This window comes from Euleptes europaea, chromosome 13 (assembly GCF_029931775.1).
Source record: "Euleptes europaea isolate rEulEur1 chromosome 13, rEulEur1.hap1, whole genome shotgun sequence".
Lineage (NCBI taxonomy): Eukaryota > Metazoa > Chordata > Lepidosauria > Squamata > Sphaerodactylidae > Euleptes > Euleptes europaea.
Window position 1 is genome coordinate 30,682,548 of NC_079324.1, and position 22,370 is coordinate 30,704,917.

The following is a 22,370-nucleotide window of genomic DNA, read 5'->3' on the forward strand; positions in this document are numbered from 1 at the left end:
ACCATTATTAAACAGATAGAAGTCCCTTAGTAAAAAGGAGGCAAAGCAAATCATAACCAGTTTTCCTTTTCCGTGGAAGAGTTTAACTCAGGACTTGCTTTCCAGTTCTCAGTTTGCTAGCACTGCACAGTGGCCGGAGGCAAGCTAGTTTTGTATTAGAGGCGCCTCTTTATCATCCAGACTTCCACAGACCTTTGGAGGCATTACAACTTGGTGTGCCTTTTCCAAAGAAAGCATTAAAGTAGAGGGCACAAGAGGAATAAGCTTGCCTTGTGGAACAGACACAATATTGAACAAGAGGACAAAACTGGCTTCAGTGTGAAAGCAGAGTGACTCAGAGAATGAACTATGAAAAGGTCTTGGCTCAAATATTACACCTGCCCTGAACTTATTATGTGGCCTTAGCCATGCCTCTTTTAGCCTCAAGACACCCCCCATCTGTAATATGGGGACAGTAATACAGGATTGTTGTAAAGATTACAACAATAAGGTATATGGACTGCTCTGAATATTTGTAAGTGCTATACAAATGTTCAGTGTCATCATCATATGCCAGAAACTTACGTTAGCCTTGCAAGGAAATTCTCAGAAGCTACTAACTCACAAGATACTAACTCTTAGCAGCCCCCCAGTTAGTCATTTATGGCATGTTGATAGCCAGAAAGGGAGGGGGGATGTCACATCTGCAGCCTGCAACAACTTCCCTGCCTGGCTGCTTGGAGATGAACTTCACTTAGGGTTGCCAGGTCCGGGTTGGGAAATACCTGGAGATTTTGGGGGCGGAGCCTGGGGAGGGCAGGGTTTGGAGAGGGAATGCCATAGAGTCCAATTGCCAAAGCGGTCATTTTCTCCAGGTGAACCGATTTCTATCAGCTGGAGATCAGTTGTAATAGCAGGAGATCTCCAGCCACCACTTGAAGGTTGGCAACCCTAACTTCACTTATCACAGGCAACTAGGCCAATAGCCATTTGCATTCTTCTTTGAAGCTCAGTCTTGGTACATTGGGGGAAAGGAGTCAAATTTTAACTGGGAGAAAATATGTGCGTACAGTTGTCCTTGGAACCAGCTTTTTGAAGCCTTCCATCCTTGCACAGTCTTTGCTGATTTGAAACTGAAGGCAGCAAATACTGCATGCATGGCTTTTATAACCAGAACAAACATCAGAAGACACATTTTAACAAACAGATCTAAAGGTCACTGCAGTGGTACCTAACTTGGAGCTCAGATTTGAGTTCTGTATTAAGCTTCTAAGCAATTATGGTAACGCATGCATAAGCAAATGCATGAATAGAAATCTTATTTACGTAGGTCAGACTAAGACTTATTGCTTTTTTCTTAGGTTTCTCCTTCCAATATCTTCAGCACACAGAATGTATTAAGGTTGCTAATACAGTACTCTGTAGTCCAAAGCATGTAAGCATCAGTTGAGAGGGTCCATTTTGTCAGAATTAATGCAATAAAACTTAAATTAGTACCAAGCATTTCTAACATATCTTAAATATACTGTTCTTTCACACTCTGGCTTTTATTGCTCATGAAAATGTTGTAATGTACATAAAACATTTCTATGGCAAACAAGCTGTTGCACTGCATAGCAAGATGGTCCAACTCCTTTAAAGCAACCATTAATGAAGTAGAGAAGAACATTGAGGCACACCGAGTTCTCAACACAGCACAAAAACACAAACAGGTAAGAGGCTGGTTTGCCAATAGCCACATTTAGTCTTACCCTTATAGTAGGCCTCCTGTATACCTGTTAGTTAAAATACAGATATTATCCAACAAATCACGTATTCAAATCTGAAGTCAGGCAGTACCACCCACCGCCTGGTGCTTAACCATCCCATGTTCTAGAAGCATTTAAATTAGAACGATGCTGCTTACATGATCACATTCCCCAATATGAAAGTAGAGGGAATCAAGAGCAACAAGGGCCTTTTATGTGTGCCTGTTTTCCTCGCCGTCACCCCTCCCACAACTTTGGGTCTTTGTTTTGATTATGCATGCGTTTCCCCACGTTTTGCCCACATTTTCAGAGTCCTGTTTTATCTCAAATTTGAAAATGCGGGCAAAATGCGGGCCTCTGACCGTTGGAAAATGCATGCATAATCAAAACAAAAACCCAAAGTCATTGGAGGGGTGACCATGAGGGATACAGCCAAGCATAAAAGGCCTAAGTTTCCAGAGGCGCTTTCATATTTTCAACATTCTTCTGCCTCCCTGATTAATTCATTGGTGGACAAAGCCAGTCAAGAGACTTAAGTGAGCTAAGGATTAATTACATTTCATTACATTGGGGCTGTGGCTCAGTGGTAGAGCATCTGCTTGGCATGCAGAAGGTCCCAGGTTCAATCCCAGGCATCTCCAGTTAAAGGGACTAGGCAAGTAGGTGATATGAAAGACCTCTGCCTGAGACCCTGGAGAGCCACTGCTGGTCTGAGTAGACAATACTGATTTTGATGGACCAAGGGCCTGATTCAGTATAAGGCAGCTTCACGTGTTCATGTGTACATTGTCAGCTTATGGTGTAATTATCATTGTGTTACTATTTATCTGAATTTTTAAAAGGCAAAATATCAGCAACAGTGAAAACACTGGTTAATGCTTTGGCAACAACATGCAACTATTTTCATTGTTTCTGCACAAAGGGTTGTTGCGAACCATAAGAAACTGGCACATTCAGATAATTTACAACCTGAGCAAAAAAAAACAGCTGACTGATTCAACATGCATAAGACACTCTGAAATTCAGTTCTACTGAAATAAATAGGGCTCTGAGTTCATCTGATTCTGGATTGTAGATTAATTTGGTGTGATTTTTAATTATGCTACTTTTCTAATAGTTAACAGGTAAGAAACTGCAAGTCATGGCTTCTTGATTTTTGCCAAGGAACAAGCCTCTTGTTCAAGCCGCCCTAATAAAGAAACAGCCACTGAACTTGCAGTGCATATTGTGCACCCATACTTGGGGCAAGACAGATCCAAAAGAAGAAGATGGGCCTTAAAAGAGTAGGCTTAAGATAACAGGCTAATGCCCTTGATGTAAGGAACCCTAGGAAGCAAGTACAAACAATACAGTACTCCTATTGGCTTCCAACACCATGACCCCACACACCTGCAGGGGCAATGTGGTTGCACTGGCAGAGGGGGGGGAAAGGATCATCTCCTTACCTCATCAAATAGGCTATGCTAGTGAAGAAAGATCTTGTACTTCCTTACATGCAACCTTAGAATGGCACACAGTGCCATGGCTACAAAATAGGGAACATGAAACTTTATTTTTCATTGCTGTCTAATAGGGTAAACATGAGTTTAAAACTGTTTATTACACTTTAAAACATAGGTGGGCAACATATAGCCTATATATCTAAACAGAGTCTTACTAAATTTATGGCAGAAATATCTGTCCATCAAGTATTCAATCTAACACTGGCAAGAAGAAGAGTTGGTTTTTATATGCCGATTTTCTCTACCTTTTATGGAGAATCAAACCAGCTTAGAATCTCCTTCTCTTCCTCTCCCCACCACAAACAACTTGTGAGGTAGGTGAGGCTAAGAGAGTTCAAAATGAACTGTGACTAGCCCAGGGGTCGGCAAACTAATTAGTCAAAAGAGCCAAATATCAACAGTACAACGATTGAGATTTCTTTTGAGAGCCAAATTTCTTAAACTTAAACTATATAGGTAGGTACACTGTTTATTAACTTAATAAACTTTAATTAAAGTTTTAAGTCTTAATTAAACTATAGGTACACTGAATAAAACTTGATATCATACTTAATAGTGATCTTATTTATTGATAAAAATTAAATTGTAAGTCCCTGCCATTTCCCCCTCCCTGTCTGGAGTCCTCGTCTGGAGGCCTGGCCTACCGCCATAAAAGCCTATTGGTAGACCTGGCCTCCGGCTGAGTCCCATTGGGAGGCCAGGTCTACCCATTGGCTTTCTTGGCAGTAGACCTGGCCTCCGGAGGCCTATAGAAGCCAATTGGTAGACCTGGCCTCTGAAGGAGGACTTTTTCCCCTCCTCGGAGTTCAGGTCTACTGCCAAGAAAGCCAGTGGGTAGACATGACCTCCCAATGAGACTCAGCCGGAGGCCAGGTCTACCAAAGGAAGCCCACCCCGCCCAACAGCTGATAGGCGGGGGGGGGGGGACAGGAACCACCGAGCTGCACGCCCAGCAATCGCGCAGCTAGAGGGGAGGGGAGGCTTTAGCCTCCCAACCATTGAGGGCAAGGGAAAGGGGGACCCCGCCATTCTCCATGCTGGGGGGGGGGAAACAGCGCGCCCTCTCTCTCTCTCTCTCAGGCACGCCGGCTCCACAGCCCGGCTGCCGGCGCGAGCAGGCGCAAGAGCAGGGGCTCCGAACCAAGTTCGGAGAGCCGCACTCAACGGGCCAAAGAGCCGCATGTGGCTCTGGAGCCGCAGTTTTGAGACCCCTGGACTAGCCCAAGGTCACCCAGCTGGCTTCATGTGGAGGAGTGGGGAAACCAACCCGGTTCACCAGATTAGAGTCCGCCACTCATGTGGAGGATTGAAAAATCAAACCAGATTAGTGGAGAATCAAACTGCTCCTAACCAGTACACCATGCTGGGAGAGGGGAGGGGCTGCCTGTCAAATGTGTCAGTCAGTTAAAAGTGCCTGCTCTGTCTAAGCCAAGAAATAGAAGATCTCAAAGCAAAGCCACCCTGCTCTTGAGGATTGTATCTGAACTCCCTGGCACATTCAATCCCAAACCCTAACAACCTGGATTCTAGAGGTATAGCACAACAAATAGCTGTAATGGCAAATTTGCCACCGTACTTCATCAGATACTTCCAGCTTAATCAATAGGGATTTTGCTGCCACACATTACAGGAGAGCAGTTTTTTCCCCTGAATATCATGTGTTGACAGTGTCTACATAAATACCGTATTTTCCGGCGTATAAGACGACTTTTTAACCCCGGAAAATCCTCTCAAAAGTCGGGGGTCATCTTATACGCCGGATGTATGAGGGCAGGTGCTGAATTCCGAGCAGGACTGGAGAATGCTGAGGCGGGGTTGAGACTCGGGCCTCCGGGGCCTCGCCAGCCTGCATGCTGGCTGTGCCGCCGGCTTAGTGGGCCCCTGTGTGCGTGGCCGGGTTCATGCAGGAAGGAACCTGGGACCTTCTGCAAGCGGGTGGGTGCCTTTGTGTGTGTACGGGGGAGGGGCATGAACCGGGAACTAACCTGGGACCTTTTGTAAGCCAATGCGTGCCTCTGTGTTTGCGGGGAGGGGGGACCGGGAAGGAACCTAGGACCTTTTGCAAGCAGGTGCGTGCCTGTGTGTGTGTGTGTGCGCGCGCAGGGGAGGGGGGGAACCGGGAAGGATTCCATGTTCCTTCTCGGCTCCCCCCCTCCCATGAACACACACACACACACGCACCCGCTTGCAGAAGGTCCCAGGTTCCTTCCGAGTGGTGGGGGGAGGGAGAAAGACGCTTCCCCCAAGGCTGCCCCTACAGCCGCAGTGTGCAGGAACATCGCGGCACACTTCAAAAAACCCTTTCACTGCCTCAGCTGTTCCTGCATGCCGCGGCGGCGTGCGCAACCGGGCTTCACCCTTCCCGCCTCCCTACCCCGCCCCGAGTCGCCTAATCGCCTCCCGTGCGGATGCTCCGCCGCCACTCAACAGCTGACAGGCGGCGAGGGGGGGGGTAGAAGAAGAAGCCAGCTGCTCCCGGGAGCCGATTAATCACTCTGGGGGTGGGGTGGGGCGGGGTGGGGAGGCAGGAAAGTTGAAGTCCAGTTGCGCGGGGTTGCGCGCGCCGCCAGGTGTGTGTGTGTGTGTGTGAAGGCTTTTCTCTCTTTTCTTCCTTTTTCTGTCACTCCTTTCTCTCCCTTTCTTTCTCCCTCTTTTTCTGTCTCTTTCTTGGTCTGTCACACTCTGTCCTTTTCTTTTTCTCTGTCCTTTTCTTTCTCCCCCATCCATCTCTCTCTCTCTCTCTCTCTCTTTCTTTCTTTCTCTCTCTCTCTCTCTCTTTCTTTCTCTCTCTCTCTCTTTCTTTCTTTCCCTCTCTTTCTCCCTCCCTCCCTCCTTCCTTCCTTCTGCCATTTATGCATGGGAGGTTTTGCCTTGGATTTGCCACTCTATAGACTAGATGCACATTTTCCCGATCTGAATTCTCAAAACTCAACAATAAATCCCATGCAGAGTTTTGAGAATTCAAATGGGAAAAATGTGCATCTAGAGAGCAGCAAATCCAAGGCAAAACCTCCCATGCATAAATGGCCTTTCTTTCTTTCTTTCTTTCTTTCTTTCTTTCTTTCTTTCTTTCTTTCTTTCTTTCTTTCTTTCTTTCTTTCTTTCTTTCTTTCTTTCTCCCCAAAAACCTCCCTAGTGTCGACCCCCCCGACCCCCCACCCCCCGCTGGGAGATCTACAACCGGTATGGCATTGGTATGGCCCCCGAATGATGTGATAAATATGCAAATGGCCCTTGGCAGAAAAAAGGTTCCCCACCCCTGCCGTAGAGAAACCGCCTCTAGCAGTCGCAGCCGGGCGGATGATCACCCGTGCAAATCTCCTGCCGCAAAGAGTTTCTCTGACACCATAGGGGTGGGACCTTCTGCTCGCTGAGCGGGTGCTCTGCCATTGAGCCATGGCCCCTCCCCTATGGGGTCAGAGAAACTCTTTGGGGCAGGAGATTTGCACGGGTGATCATCTGCCCGGCTGCGACTGCTAGAGCCGGTTTCTCTACGGGCGCTTCTACCCACTCGCCTCGCTCTGGGCTCAGAACCCGGCCGGGGCAGAGTGCGAACTACACTTCCCAGCGTGCCTCGGTTTCTCTTCGGGCACTTCTACCCACTCGCCTTGCTCTCGGCTCAGAACCCGGCCACCATTTAACTGTGCGTTGTGTGAAGAAAAAAAAACTTCTGTTTTGAATCTCTCCCCCTCCAGCTTGAGTAGATGTCCCCGCCTTCTAGTATTATGGGAGAGGGTAGTCTTATACGGCGAGTATATCCCAAACTCTATATTTTAGCTTGAAAAGTTGGGGGTCGTCTTATACGCCCAGTTGTCTTATACGCCGGAAAATATGGTATATGTACTGTGAGAATTGTTAAAGGGACCATGATCAAACATGCTTCCATGGATTCATCTTCAAACGCATTTGGAAATGTACCTACATCCACAAGAGTTTAAACAGTATGCTACTTCTAGAAGAGAATCTACTTCATTTTGAACACCAAGTGCATGGGAAAATTACTTGCTTGAAGATGGGACAAGATAAATACTTATTTTGCTACTTTACATGAACAGATTTTGGGAGTTCTCCGAAATTGTAAAATAGAAGTAAAATACTTTTTTTCTTGTGAACTATCACATATTAAATTAAACAGCAGTTTTATATGCTGAAGTACCCAAAAACCATATATACTGGTAGATACTGATGTATCAAATGTTATGTCAAATATCAAATGTTATAACAAATATCAAATGTTATGATTTTGATCCTTCTGTTTTTAACTTTGAAATGTTCTTTTTTATAAGATTTTTTATTATCTATAACAACATACTGAACCAATGGCAGTGGTCGCCAGTTAGAACAGCAAGAATCTATAGTAATCCTAGTAATAACTGTTGGTTTTGTAAGAAATCAATAGCAGACTTCCTTCATACGTGGTGGTATTGTGATAGAGAAAAAGTGTTTTGGGATAGGGTAATTAGATTATTGACCATGGCTTTTCAATGCAAGATAGGCAATACAATTGAATGTATAATACTGAACTGTGTAGACTCAGTCCCTAAACAATACGAGATTATTGCTTTATTGATGGCTGCAAGACTTGTCTTTGCAAGTCAAATCATAGACCATTAGTTGGAAACTGGCTGATTAAAGTAAAAGAGTTGTTTAACTGTTAAAATTAACTTTATTACAAAATCATCAAGATGCTCAAAGAATAATTAGATTATGGGATGCTATAATCTTAAAGATTGAAAAACATATAATGAAACAAGGAAAGAGATAATTAGTAAACTATAATTGTTATAATTTGTTAGTCATCTCTTACTTATGACAGCTTAAACAGTTTGTGTGTTTTACATTATTTTGAAGTGGCATTTTGTTTTATGCAGTTTATGTAGTTGTGATTTATGTTTTCTTTTTCGCTTTTGGCTACATTCCCTATCAGCCCTATTGTATTTTGTTGCTTGACCCTTCTTTCATAAGACACAACAATACATTTTTAATTGAATGCCACGTTCTTGTTCTGCAGTTCTTTATTATATTAAATGAATACCTATATTAAATGAATAAATAATAACACTTACCCTGTACTCTCTGGATACATTGTCTGTGGGCACAGAACCTGAAATCTGACTAGAAATTGTAGCAGCGATAAGTTGCTTACACCACTCAACATGGGATCCTGTGGGGCTGGAAGAACAAAACATCATATGTAGCTACAGATTCCCACTTCACCGGCATTTTATTTACATCTACTGGCACAATCCAAACAATTGGAATTGTTTGGATTGTGCCAGTAGGCCAGAGTACTATTTTCTCCCATTTCATGCACAGATTTCTTTCTATCACAACATGCCCCGACATCTGAATACTGAAAACAATAGCTTACAAAATAAATCTCAAAACCATATGATTTCAAACACACTTCAAACCACTATTTCCATTAGTCACAATTAAATTTTGCTTGATTCAGACATCATGGCAAACCACTGTTATTGCAACCCCAAAAAATGAAGAGGGGACTTAGTGCACAGGTGGGAGCGGGAATGCAAACCTGCAGCATTATTTTTCACAGTTAAGAAGATCATCTAAATAACTGATAAAGCAAAAGCCAAATGCTTTTGAGAGATATTAAAGGAACTAATCATAAATCTAACAGGAATTAGAGAAAGATCAGAAAACAAATGCTGGTTAGCAAGCTTTTACATGCCCCAGTAACCTTACCGTGTATGCAACCTAGAACTCCTGGGGGAAAAAATTGGATAAAAAACCAAATAAAAATAAATAAGAGATCAGGACCAAGGTATTGTAGATGTGATAAAACATTTTGCTTCCGCTTGTGCTGTGCTGAGGGTATGGTCCTCCAGTAAGTAGAGTTTTCCTCAACACTAGGAGCTGCTGCTAACACAAGACCACCATCTATCAAGGAGCTAAAAAAAACCTAGCCTCCAAGGAAAGCGCTGTGCCGCAGAGGACCACATCCACAACAGACAAAGAGGGGCACAAACAGAAGCAAGGCTTAGGGTCCACTTGGATGTTCCTATTATTTATTCATTTTAATGTATTAAAATTATATAGAGCCTTTCCCAACAGAACTGGGCCCAGGGTAGTATCACCTGTTTCCCGTCAGATTAACCCAGCTGCACTTAAGCACTACTTGGAAAGGTCCCACTGATTTAAATTAAAAAGGTCCTTGCAACATATATCTTCAGGACTGTGTACTCTTTATGCATTCATACTTGGAAATAAATTCTACTGAAACGAATACTTCTACTGAAATAAATTCTATTGAAATTAATACTTCAAAGCAAGTGTGCTCAGGACTGGAAAGACTGAGATGGGGAAGGGGTACCTTACAGGTGAATTCACCTGGTAGAGCCAGATAAATATTTCACATGAAAAAAAGGTTCAGCGAATACCACAAATTTTAATTTTTTTTTAACTTATGCAAAACAGTTGTTATTTTTTTCCACTCAGTGGAGGAAAAGGGGAAACAAACATAAGTTGTGAGAAGCCCAATAACGATAAAAAACAAAATAATGGGTTGGATCCAGCCAGCTTTTACATTCAATCACATCTAATATCCCTCTTTACTACATGGCTTTTGTCCATGCTGGTCCCCGGCATTGACTTTTTGGCGGTCAAACGAGACTATGCAATTCCCTTTTCCATCAATGAAAAATTAGACAGTAATAATAGAAGATCTACAGTACTTCAAGCATCTGTTTTGTTTTTCTTGGGGCAGCAGGAAAAACACACAGAGATAGTTTTCAGGGCTAGTGAATTAATTGCTTTAAACTGGGTGAGTTATGGAGCATTCTCCAACCTTACAGAGGCACTTTCTTCTGGAATATCTAAACACTCAGGAAAAACATTAAAGCTATTTCCTGAAACAGCTAGGGAAGTTTAGCATCAAGAACTGAGAAGAACACTAGACTCTGGGAAGTGAAATGAGAATCTGACCTCTGCTGCAACCAGTGTCAACAAGAGAAATGCTAAATGGTATGGAGTAAGAGAGAACCAAGATGTTTCAAAGAGTGTACTGTCTATGGAAATGAACTACCCTCACCTGCCCATGGTTACACATATCTGGTAAGGGTCAAAAGTGGATCTTAACTTATCTAGCTCTATCACCTGTCACAAGGATGACAAGTAAGATGCTTGTTAATTTGACCACTTTAAATGGCTTCCTTCTCTGTTTTATTTCCAGTATTTAAGATTTATGATATTTTAATGTGTTATCTTCATGTACTAATACAAATGGCTGGGATCCAGTAATCTATCAGCCAAAGGCGCTGATGACCGCATATCTTTCCCATGTCCTCCTCCCTCACAAAATTCCCTTCTGATTCCAGGGAAGTTGATTTGCAGTCAAGGGACTCATATGGACTAATAGCTATGCTGGTGCTACAGTGAGGAGAGGGGGATGGGACATATCACCCTCCTGCCTCTTGCATCAATGGAGCTGCCACTCGTGGAAGAGAAGAGTGGGTAGCATAGAAAAGATTCATGATCCTTGCCCAAGCAAGTCAGTAGATGGGTTAGTCCAGTATTTTGCATTTACAGAGCACTTTGACATTTCAAGTGCTTCACACTCACGTATCTACAGTACTTAACAGCAGCCTTCCATGACAGGTCAATGTTATTTTCCCAGAATTGCTGATTTGGGAGGCTGAGAGTGGCTTTCCTAACGAGAGGCAATATTCACACTGGGGACCTTCTTAGACACCATGTCTCTAAGCTCTTTACATATGTTCTTAATATCTTCATGCCTAACAGTACTGTACAAATGCATTGTGAAATAGGTTTATATTATACGTAAGTGCATATAGATCATATACACCTAAATGTTGTATATAATCATGCTAGACAAGATCTCATCTGGATGTTCTCTTGCATAAACGAATGGAAACGGTGCAGGAAAATGGTATTAAAATAACAGTCCATTATATTTATAATCACGGCAGCGAACAATCCCAACCAGAGGTTTTCCTACACTATACCACTGAAATGAACAGGAGCTTTGACTCATGGCAGCTTATGTCACAATAAACTTACTAATCTTTAAAGTACCACAGGCTCTGTTATTTTAGTGTTGCTTTGTGAAAATACCATGTAGCGTTGCACTTAATATTTATTTGCAAATCTAAGTAAAGATTATGCTTGATTATTTCATACTAGACACAGCCCCACTTGGAAATTCTCCTGTGCAAGCACCCAAAGAAGTGAGCCACACTTGCACAGAAACTATTTAGCCATTTTTATCCCACATTTTCTGAAGGCAGAATATACCTAGTTCCTCCTCCATTTGTTCCTCATAGCAATCATGTGAGGTAAGCTTCGTTGACAGAGCTCACCCAACAGGTTTCATGTCAAGTGGCATTTGAGTTTGTTTTAGACTTGCGTGTATGTGCACACACACAAAATCTGCATGTATATATAACTTGTGTGTCTTCGTGTGTGTGTGCTTACGTGTGTGTGTGTAAATCAATGTACATATTATACCCTCTCTGTATATATGAGTGCACCTATCTGTGTGTTCCAGAGGGACAGCCATGCACAAGAGAATCTTATGACACCTTAAAAATTAAACTTATTATGGCAGAAATTTTTGTGCAGATGTGTGTATTTGTATAGGGAAATTCAGTGCAGGTGTATATCATCTGTGTCTGTGGGAGCATGTAGTCTCTATGTGTACATCGGTATATAAAAGTTTCTTTCTCACTCTTGGAATCAAAGCAGAGAATCTGAGGGGCGAGGGTCCGCTCAGGGGATCTGCGACCCAGGCTCAGCCCAGCCCTTCTTCCGCAAGGAGGCTCCAGCACTCACCCTTCAACCCAGCCCAAAGACCAGGGTCATTTATGCACGGGAGGTTTTGCCTTGGATTGGCCCTCTCTAGATGTACGTTTTCCCCATCTGAATTCTCAAAAATCTGCATGGGGGCTTATTTTTGAGAATTTTGAGGGGGGGGGGATGTCCATCTGTGTGTGTAAAGTGCCGTCAAGTCGCAGCCGACTTATGGCAACCTCTTTTTTGGGGGGGTTTTCATGGCAAGAGACTAACAGAGGTGGTTGGCCAGTGCCTCCCTCTGCACAGCAACCCTGGTCTTCCTTGGTGGCCTCCCATCCCAATACTAACCAGGGCTGACCCTGCTTAGCTTCTGAGATCTGACCGGATCAGGCTAGCCTGGGCCATCCAGGTCAGGGCAATGTCCATCTAGAGAGGGGCAAATCCAAGGCGAAACCTCCCGTGCATAAATGGGCCCAGGACACCTTTCCACAGCCACGCGAAACGGTGCCCTCTCCGCCTCCCCACAGATGCATCCGTTCCTCCACTGGCTGGCTGCCGAAGACGCTCTCAGCGGGGGGGGGGGGGGGGGAGGCGGTCTGCCCCCCCCCCCCACGTACAATTCCTTGGTGTGACAGGTAGTAATCTCCCGGTAATAATTGGCTTCCAGGCTGCCAGGGAAGGAATTTCTGCCTAGCTACAAGCCTGCTCTGTGCACTGGGTCACTGGGCTAAGAGTCATGGAGTGTCAGAGTGAACGATAAAAAATGATAGGAGAAACTGGATGAAACTGCAACTGTCCCGAGTCGCCTTTCTGTCTGTAATACAATCAGAGATGCATAGCTTGTGCATGTATCGTCATAACTTGAATTTGGATCAATCTCTCTTCCCCAGTATAATCGGGGCTCAGAGGTTTCTGCCCATTAGGGCCTCTGAGTCAGCAGCTGCAAAGGAACTGTTTCCTTGATCACGATCTTGGGTCTCCCTATTCCCCCGCGGACCCCTGTTTGACTGCACCACTGGCGAGAAAAGGACCCCCCGCTTCCGGGGGAGATCCAGCCCCCGCCCTCCTGCCTCCCCCTCACCTGTCCAACGCCTCCACGCTGGGCTGACGAGACCCGGCGGCGCTCGGCATCGTCCCCCCGGATGCCGCCGCCGGCCCCGCCGCCGGCCCCGACGCCAAGCGAGTCGGTCTCCGGCCCGGCCCGGGTCCGCCGCCGCTCTCCACAGCCGCCTGCCCCGGCCCGGCCGCCGCCGCCGCCCTGCCGTCCATGTTGGCTCGCTCGCGCGCCTCAGCCCGCGGAGGCGGCCGCAGCCAGGCGACCAACTGTCACCTGGCGGCGAAGGCAGCGCGCGGAGGGCTTACCCAGAAGCCTCCGCGGCGGCGGCGGCGGCGCTGAGGGGAAAAGGCGGGCCCAGCCCGGGCCTGGACTCGCCGCCGGGGGGGGGAGGGGAGGGGGAGGGGGAGAGGGGGAGGGGGGAGGGAGGCCCGAGGCCCGCCCCCCGCCAGGTGGCTTCTCCCCCCACCGCTCGGGAGTCCGAGGGGCGAAGGAGGCGGCTGCCCGAGAGCGGAGGGCCAGGATGGAACGTCCATGGGCAGGGGCAGTGTATCGTGGGCTGCAGAGATACCGGACAAGATGGGCTGGATAAATAAAACGTTGGAACTAGCGGAAAGGGCTACACTTACGGCATTAGTAAATCAAGAGGAGGATACGGAATTTGTGGGAGAACGGCAAGAGTCCAGTGGCACCTTAAAAGACGAACAAGAATGTTTTCTGGGAGGGTGTGAGCTTTCGTGAGCCACAGCTCACTTCTTCAGATATCTGAAGAAGTGAGCTGTGGCTCACGAAAGCTCACAGAATCAGCACTGTCAGCATTGCTGACAGATGGCCATCTAGCCTCTGCTTAAAAACCTCCAGGGAAGGAGCGCTTACCACCTCCTGAGGAAGCCTGTTCCACTGAGGAACCGCTCTGTTAGGAAATTCTTCCTAATGTCAAGACGGATTTTGTACCAGGTTTAGCATTAAATCAGAAGTGTGGGCAGGGGAGTGCATCAATGAAAAGATTACTACTCAACATGACCACTTGGGCCTTCTGTATGTCATGCTGACTGTGGGTAAGGATCAGCAGAGGGAAGGCCTCCTCTCTCCCCCTCCCACCGCAGCCAGAATTTGACACAAAGAGACAGAATGCCCACCTGGAGTATTCCCTACTTCGGAGCGCTAGTTCATGCTTCCCATTCAGCATATCTAGTAGAGGACAGTACACAACTCTGGCAAAAAGCCAATACACCTCACTAGCTTTGCTCGCTCACAAGTATGCTTACCTTACTAGGGTTGCAAGCTCCAGGTTGGGAAATTCCTGGAGGTTTTTTTTGGGGTGTGTGTGTGTGTAACCTGGGGAAGGTAGGGACTTTAGGGGGGTATAGTACTACTGAATCCACACTTCAAAACTGTCATTTTCTCTGGGGGAACTGATTTTGTAGTCTGGAGATCAGTTGTAATTCTGGGAGATCTCCAGGCCCCATCTGGAGATTGGCAACCACACCATAACCTCTTTTACATGCCGGAAAGAATTACTTAAAAATGCTAGTTAGTTGACATCTATGGGTATTCAGTTTACCATATCAGAAGCAGACTTTCGTATTCAATAGCGTGGGCACTTCGATCACTTTATAGCCCAATCCCCCTATAACCGCTGCACAGTTCTGAATAAGCAGATAACAGCCCACAGTTTCCGTTTCAGCTTCCAAGACACAGTGCCCATAAACATTCTGGTGACACAGTGCTGTTTGCGCTCGCAAAGTCACTGTTTCTAAAGCTGTGGTGACAAATCATGTAGTGCAGTGATTTTCAGCTGGTGATACACATACCACCAGTGGAACACAGCAATCTGGTGGGACGCAGGGTTTTTATAACCAGTAGTAAATTTGCTCTCCCCACATCTACCTGCAAGTGTGACATGCCTTCCACTACAGACCCTACTTGCCATAGATTATCTCTATGAAGATTTGCCATGCTAGTAGTTATAAGAGAATCTCTAAAAAAGTGGCCTTTTTGTTTCTATCATGGTGGCATGGCAGAACCCTGGTTCTTTGACAGAATGATTGGTAAGATGTAAGATATGAAAAGGTTGAGAACCACTCGTATAGAGGTTAATGAATCAGACTGGAGTCTGGGAGACCCTGGTTTGAATCCCCACTCTGCAATGGAAACTCAGTGGGTTATGCTGTTCTGGATGGGGTTGCACTCCCATTAAAAGGGCAGGTTTGTTGCTTGGGGATGGAAAACTAATAGATATACAAGGTAAAAACAAGCAAGCTCTGAACCATTTCGCCTGTGGAGTATTATGCCTACTTTAGGAGGTTTCTCCATAAAAGGCACAATTGTAACCTGGATCATCTCCAAATTACCTGTTCAACAGAATTGAAACACGGCAGTCTCTCTTCAAAAACAGCTCTAGTATTCAATTAAGTTTGTAGTTACTCAGAAAGACAGGCATAAAAGGAGGAGTGGGGTTTTTTATTATTTCTTATGACTTAAGCAAGTATTTTTAAAAAACACACACACACAAGTGAACTCTCATCAAATTATACCTTCCCAAATAATATTAACTCTACAAAAATCGAAATGCAGCATCACCTGTAATGGCGACAGCATAAATCAATAGCGTACAGCTAATAAGAAGTCAAATGAATTCAATTGGTTTTACGATATTTCTCCACATGCATGCGCACATGCACCACAGTTGAGCACGTAGTGTTTTACTTAGTGAAAACAAGCAAAATATCAAATTTGTCCATACATGACAGAATGAAAAGACAAAATGCACACACGCTTCTCGTGGGTATATAACCAGCAAAATGCTTTAGGGTTGTGATGACAAATAGCATATTTAAAATTGCAAGCAAACAAAAGGCAATTATATGAGAGTCTGCATAGTTTCTCAGCTGCAGAGTTATACTCTACCATTTAAAACCAGCTGATGGGATAAATGTGAGTTTCCTTGTAGTTCAAGTTACGTACTTAATATTTCAGATTTGTCTCCCTTAAGAACAAACCATCTATATGTGCATTGAGATACAGAAGAGGTAAGTCACAAAAGAGTGAAATTTAGAGGACAAAACCCAAGTGAAAATAAAATCATGCATTAGCAGGCTGAACTTGTTACTAGTAACTACTTCAGTCTATTCCTGAAGAAGGTAGTGCAAATTTCTTAATATACTATTTACTGTATTAATGTGCTCCATTTTTCTTGCAATGAAAAAATACTATTTCTAAAATATTCCAAATGTCCTCTAAAATTAAGAAATTTATAGCATTTTATGGACTGGCTTTAAATTTCAAACCCAAAGTATTTACACTTTACAAAGAAAGGCTATATATTTAATACATTTATATTTAATTTACACATCCTATAATATCCTTGCGCCACCTTATATTTTGTAGGTTACATGTACAATAATTTACAAATGGCAAACTCCCTCATGGAGTCAAAATACTTTAAAAATAAATCACATTAGCTATGAACAGTCCTTTGCAAATCCTATGCTTCAAGATTTTCTGAATGGACCAAATACCATTTAAAACTTTAAAGCCTAAGCAAAACATGAATTAAAATATCAAGTTGCAAGGTTTGTGCTGGCTTCACAAGTGCTTATAATATTGGTAAAAGATTCCTGAAAGGAACAAATTATAAAATTAAACAGGAGACTTGCATGAAGACAGCAAACTAAAGATCTACAAAATTTCTCTTTCAGTGCGCTTACTATTTTCTGTAAATAGATTTAATATACTTCATAAAATACTACTCTGTTAAGGGACGAGGGTACACACACATACACACAGGCCACTATGTCTCATCTCAAATGTTAATCTACTTTGGAAATAAGGCTGCTGCTCTGAATAGGCACACATTTTTAGGAAATTTAACTGTGATAGCTTATTGCCAGCGCTGCAATAACTGTGCAAGAAACGAATTCACACAGTAATTGCTCAGAAGTATGTTGTGTGACAACACAAGGCAACTTCACAGTTCACTTTGTTCTCCAAATTTCACTAAGACGATGATGCTCCAAAGATGCGTGCACATGGTTGTGCAAAGCCCCCCAACATCATCAATGGCACTTCACTCCGTTTATGAAATTAAACATGCATTTTAAGTCTGTGCAGGAAAGAGCCCCTATAGGATCATGAGCTCATGCTCCTTTAAAGTGGTGATACTTATTAAGGGAAACAATTTAGCTAAATAGATTTGGGTTCTGCGCAGGGTGAGAAGGAGGGAAATACCCAGCTTTTAAAAAAGAATTCTGACTGCTAGTTAGATAACAACGTTCCCAGGCCATAGGTTTTGAAAGGCACATAAATCCATTTGAAAAGCCCACTTTTCTACAAACCCTCTCTTATAGGGACAAAGAGTTCAGGAAGAAGCTATACATAAGGCATCGATGTATTCTCTTGTCCATTACAGCAGAATAAGCACCACTTATGATGACAAATTTCCAAGAAAAGCCAACCATTCTCCCTCAAAAGTGAGTTTGCACATGGGACATCATCTGCGAGGAAGAGGACGAGGAAGACGAATTGGAAATTTTTGGATTGTTTGTTATTTGCAGTTCTTCTAGCCGCCTCATGTAATCATCACGCAGTGCTAGTAGCTCCATGTAACGCTGTTCCACAGGATTCTGCTGCTAGACAAAGTACAAAGGTCATTGTTAAAAAAAAAACAAGCGTTGACAACCATATACCAAGACTTTACATCTGAATGGAAACATCCATCTGCAACTTTGTGTATGCTCAAATTTATTTTTGGGAGAAAATTTCTTCCCAGAAGTCTCAGTAAGCTGAAGTCACACCTACTGAAACCTCTTTTCAGAGATATTTTCAGTTAACAGCAATTTTGCTATTTTTAACACATCCCATCTCAAACTTATAAACAATGGTCCTAACCTTCCACAAGCTAGAATAAGAACTGAAACATCAAATCCCTGGTCTTGATTTTTAAAAATCATGCGAGTCAGTCATTTTGTGAGTCAGATATTTCACTTTAAAATCAGCCTAATAATGTATGCACCCTCAGTATTTTAAAGATTACGTCTACTGAGCAAAGCTTTGCACTAGTCAACTTGGGAGTTCACCCATAATTTTTGGCAAATTCTTATACTGGTGACATTGTATATAACCATATTAAGAAATCTTTTCCCCTGGAGGAAAAGCATGAGCTCTACAAATATATACTTCCAGGGCAAACAGTCTCCCAATGTTATAGTTCCCAAAGCTTTCCATGTTGCTAATATATTTTGTGCTGGAGTGTCCCAGAAGGCAGACATGACCCCAGTGTGCCTTTTCTCTGTCCCCATTCTTTCAACCTACTCACCACCCAAAATCAAAGCAAACGTAACCAGACAGACAATCCATCTCTGTGATAGCTACAACTGGGGAGTCCCACTATGCCATCTGCCATAAAAGATTTAGTTTCCCCCGTTTTTGAATTATGGTTGAGTCTCTTTGCTATGGCCTGTGGCTAAAACAAATAAAACTTAACTAATTTCCTCAGTAAATTAATTTGTACTTTCATGTTTCTAAAATACACTCCATGTTCTCAGAAAGATCTTCTAAATAAACATACAAGAGGCTGCAACTCTGAAAGATGTACAGAACACTTATCTGGCTTTCTTCCAGCCCTCAAAGCACTGTAAATAATATTGGAGCAACTACAGGAAAACGCTTGTCTTAAGACTGCTGCTCCTTTCTAGTGGCTCACTGATAAAGACTGTTTGTCAAACAGAGGCACTCTCTTCTCTTGTCGCTCCCAGCTGTTCTTCCAAATCTCAAGGATAAGCAGCACCAAGCGTGTACCGTATTTTTCTGCTAAGTGGATCAGCTTTGAAAATAGCTAACCAGCAACAGCAAAGTGGAGAGCTTCCAGAGCAACCTCAAGGAAACCACCGGGCTCAGTGAAGAAGCAGAAAAAGGCGTGGGTGGCGTTTAACTATAGTTCTAAAAACTCTTGCTCCTAAGCACAATTCTGTGACACAGGCTTGCCTATGTCTGGCTTCAGATGTTCCTCCAAAGCAGAGACGCAGATGGCCAGGTAACTCATACATTAATTGGCACTCTTCTGGTTAATGATGAAGGGTGGGGATGTTATACATCTCCCCACACAGGAAGATGCAAACACCAGATGCGGGAATAGTTCACTCATCATGACGGGACAAGCACCTTCCTCCCGCAGACATTTACTGAAAGCACACAAATGACTTCCACATATGCTTTCCTTGCATCAGTATAATACCCAAAGCCTCTCTAATGGCCTCCTCATAGACTTACACACTTGAATGAAGTCCCTAGTCCTGAGCCAGGGATCTCACCCACATACATGATTCTAAGTGGACACCAGATTTATTTCTTGCAAATGGTGCCATTTTAAAATACAGAGCATGTAAGCTGACACATACCCCCTAAATCAGTGGACAAGTCCTCTGAGAAACATTAATCTACAGTTCACTTTTACTATATAATCATACAGCCATTTAACATGGTCTTGGACCTGGTCCTTAACCACAGCAAAGGCATCTCCAAATCTTAATGTATGCGCAACGATGGCTGTGTTTGGGATTACCCCACATCCGAAGCAGCAGCATTTTGTTAATCTGGTTGGGATCTCAATTTGCAGAGGGCACTATACTTTTTAAGGTAAAGTTGCAGGATAGTCTGCATACAATTACCCCTAGAGTAACCCACAGCTTGACTGTGTATATTCGTTAATGGAAAACTATCCAAACAGCAGCTTCCAGGCTATCCCAGATTTAGGATAAATGCACCCACATTACTGGCTCCAATGCTCTTCATTAGAAGTCACAAAAGGCAACGATGCCTTCTGCAGCGGGCAAGCAGAACACTCATAGTTGACAGAACCACGGTGAACCCAGCAGTCATTTGTGGTTTAATTGCTCTGGCTCCTCTCCCCCTCCCTTCACGTGTTCCCTTTGCACACCCAGCCCAAACATACAGACCAGGTAAGGAGGAGAAGCTTGCCTGGCTATCTAGGGCAGAGCAGGGCAGAGAAAGCAGCAACTTCACATGCCCCATTTGCTGCTTTGGGGTTGTGTTACAAACATGGCCTCACCATAGCCTGCAGCAGGCCTTATCCATTTGAGTTATCTGCTCAGTAATTACCTTTAAGCTCTTGCCTTCTGCTTGTGACATAATTGGAGTTTACACAATGCTAGGCTGATCTGTGGTAGCCCAGTATCATGTGTGGATGGCACTGCTTGGTGGCAGGGAGCTTGCAAGAAAATGGCAATGGATGTACTGTATCCCAATGAACACTAGCAACAGCTTTACAAATTACCCAAGTGCTAATATTCCCTTCATTTCCTCTTCCTATGGTACCTATTGTATTGTAGGGATTGTTTTGAATTGTAAACTGCTTTGAATGCAGTGGCAGAAAGAAAATGCATAAATGTATTAGATAAATAAGTGTCCTAACATTTTTAGATTTTAATCTACTACTGAATTTTAAAAATAACCAATGACAATATTGCTAGGTTTCTAAATGTTACTGACATATTTTCTATTTTTCTAAGTTGCCTTTATCTATGTAAATTTGTCTTTGTTTATACATAAACAGTTTACAGATCTATAAAGTTCCACGCAAAAATATTAGCTCTCTAATATTTTGTCCCCCCCGCTTTTAAAGTTGCTTACTTGCTGTCTAATCCTCGGATTCCATCGGATGTAATAATTGACCCAGAGCTCCAAGTGGCGCATACTTGCAACTGGATAAAGAGCGCGATTCAATTCTTTAGTATAAAAGGGATTAATATACTTCGATTTTGCACTGTTGATCAGTGACCACAGAGACACAGTTTTCTCACTCAACTTCTGCAAAGCAAAATAAAGAATCAGCATTAATTTCTAATTTTCACATACAATATTACAGTTTGTCTTGGCAGCTTTTACACATCAGACGTTACATTCATGCACACTGGAAGTCTGCCAACATGCATATCACAAGCACACAGTCCCCACCATGCACCCAACACATACAATCAGTGTTCTGTGTCAACTGGGCAACACAGGGATTTTTCCACAGCTGTGTGCCTCCATACACACAAATCCGGTTCACACGTGGAAAAACAGGCATCATCCAATTCACACACTACAACAATTGCACATACTGAGTGCATCACAGGGACCATGTGCTCCTGATACACATGGTTGGCAGGCTCCCAACTTGTGTGAATTTAACTTCTGCACAGGCCTCTCAAATAGCCATTATCTAGCATAATTAAAAGTAGCATGCACTTTGATAAAGGGCAAAATGTGACCTTGATGCACTCTCTCAACCTAAGCTAGGGAGCATGCAGGATAAAATGGGAAAGAGGGAACCACGTATAATCTTCCTTGGAGGAAGGGCTGGATAATCAACAAAGTAAGCTTTTCAAATGGCAGCCCTTAAAAGATTTTCAGTTACACATAAGTAGTAAACTCATTTCACCCAAACCCTGCTACCCAAATACATCTATGTGGAATGTTTTATAGTAAAACAAGCAGGGGAACATTCTCCCCTCCCCGCTATTCCCTGTTTCCCTTCCCTCAAAGCCCCTATTATAGCAGGGGTCCCCAACATGGGTGCCTGTGGGGGGCCATGGCACCCACAGATAGCTTTCCTGGTGCCTGCCAAGTGGGTGAAGCCAGATTGGGCTTTTGCCCAGCAATGCTTCCGATTGGCCATTTGAGATTTGATTGACTGTGCGCTGCTTTGGCGGCAGTGGCTACCATTGCACAAGGATCTTCACTGAAGATAAGCCGCAGCAATTTTGTGGTTGCCTCGGCCTCCTGCGGCAGCCATTTTGTGACTGTGCCCACTATGCTGTGTCAGAATGCCAAATGTGCCTGTGGGCTGAAAAAAAGTTGGGGACCCCTGCTCTATAGCCTCTCCCCTTTTCCTGCTTCCTTCCCACCCACCAGCAAACCTTTTTCAGCCCCGTTTTAAGCTTTCCCTCCTCCCGTCCCCCTGGGAAAACTGCATGGTGCTGGCTACCAGGAAGGGCCAGCTGTATGGTGGAGAATCCGCAAGGACTTTCAGGGGGCACCTCTCCCCATATACCCCTTCCTGACACTACTTCCTCTCTTCCTTCTCCTGGCAGTCCCCATATCCTCACCTTTCCTTGCTTCCCTTTCTTCTTCCCACCTACCCACTAACCATCTTCAGCTGTATTTATTATTTATTTACTTCCTTTATACACCACCTTTCTCCACAATGGGGGCCCAAAGCAACACATCATTATCCTCACAACAACTCTGTGAGGGAAGTCAGGCTGAGAATGCGTAACTGGCCCAAAGACGCCCAGTGAGTTTCTATGGCTG

The 22,370-nt window shown here is 44.0% G+C and overlaps 2 protein-coding genes across 6 annotated transcripts in view; both read right to left on the bottom strand.

The window, feature by feature from the left end:
- Positions 1-13,163, bottom strand: part of MTMR1 (myotubularin related protein 1) — a 54,867-nt gene extending 41,704 nt beyond the window's left edge. For 2 of the 4 annotated variants that reach the window (XM_056859446.1, XM_056859444.1), the window contains exons 1-3: positions 13,083-13,163; positions 8,296-8,401; positions 1,731-1,754 (exon numbers count right to left, since the gene is read on the bottom strand). In XM_056859446.1, coding sequence (XP_056715424.1) covers positions 1,731-1,754; positions 8,296-8,401; positions 13,083-13,132 — 180 coding nt within the window. In that variant the 5' untranslated portion in view covers positions 13,133-13,163. The remainder of the gene's footprint in view (positions 1-1,730; positions 1,755-8,295; positions 8,402-13,082) is intronic. The other 2 variants (XM_056859447.1, XM_056859445.1) reach the window with 1 other exon arrangement.
- Positions 13,164-17,302: 4,139 nt separating this feature from the next.
- MTM1 (myotubularin 1) overlaps positions 17,303-22,370 on the bottom strand; it is a 30,809-nt gene continuing 25,741 nt past the window's right edge. The window contains exons 12-13 of one of the 2 annotated variants that reach the window (XM_056859172.1): positions 20,706-20,882; positions 17,303-17,683 (exon numbers count right to left, since the gene is read on the bottom strand). In XM_056859172.1, coding sequence (XP_056715150.1) covers positions 17,522-17,683; positions 20,706-20,882 — 339 coding nt within the window. In that variant the 3' untranslated portion in view covers positions 17,303-17,521. Of the gene's footprint in view, positions 17,687-20,705; positions 20,883-22,370 lie in introns of both variants that reach the window. The other variant, XM_056859171.1, reaches the window with a different exon arrangement.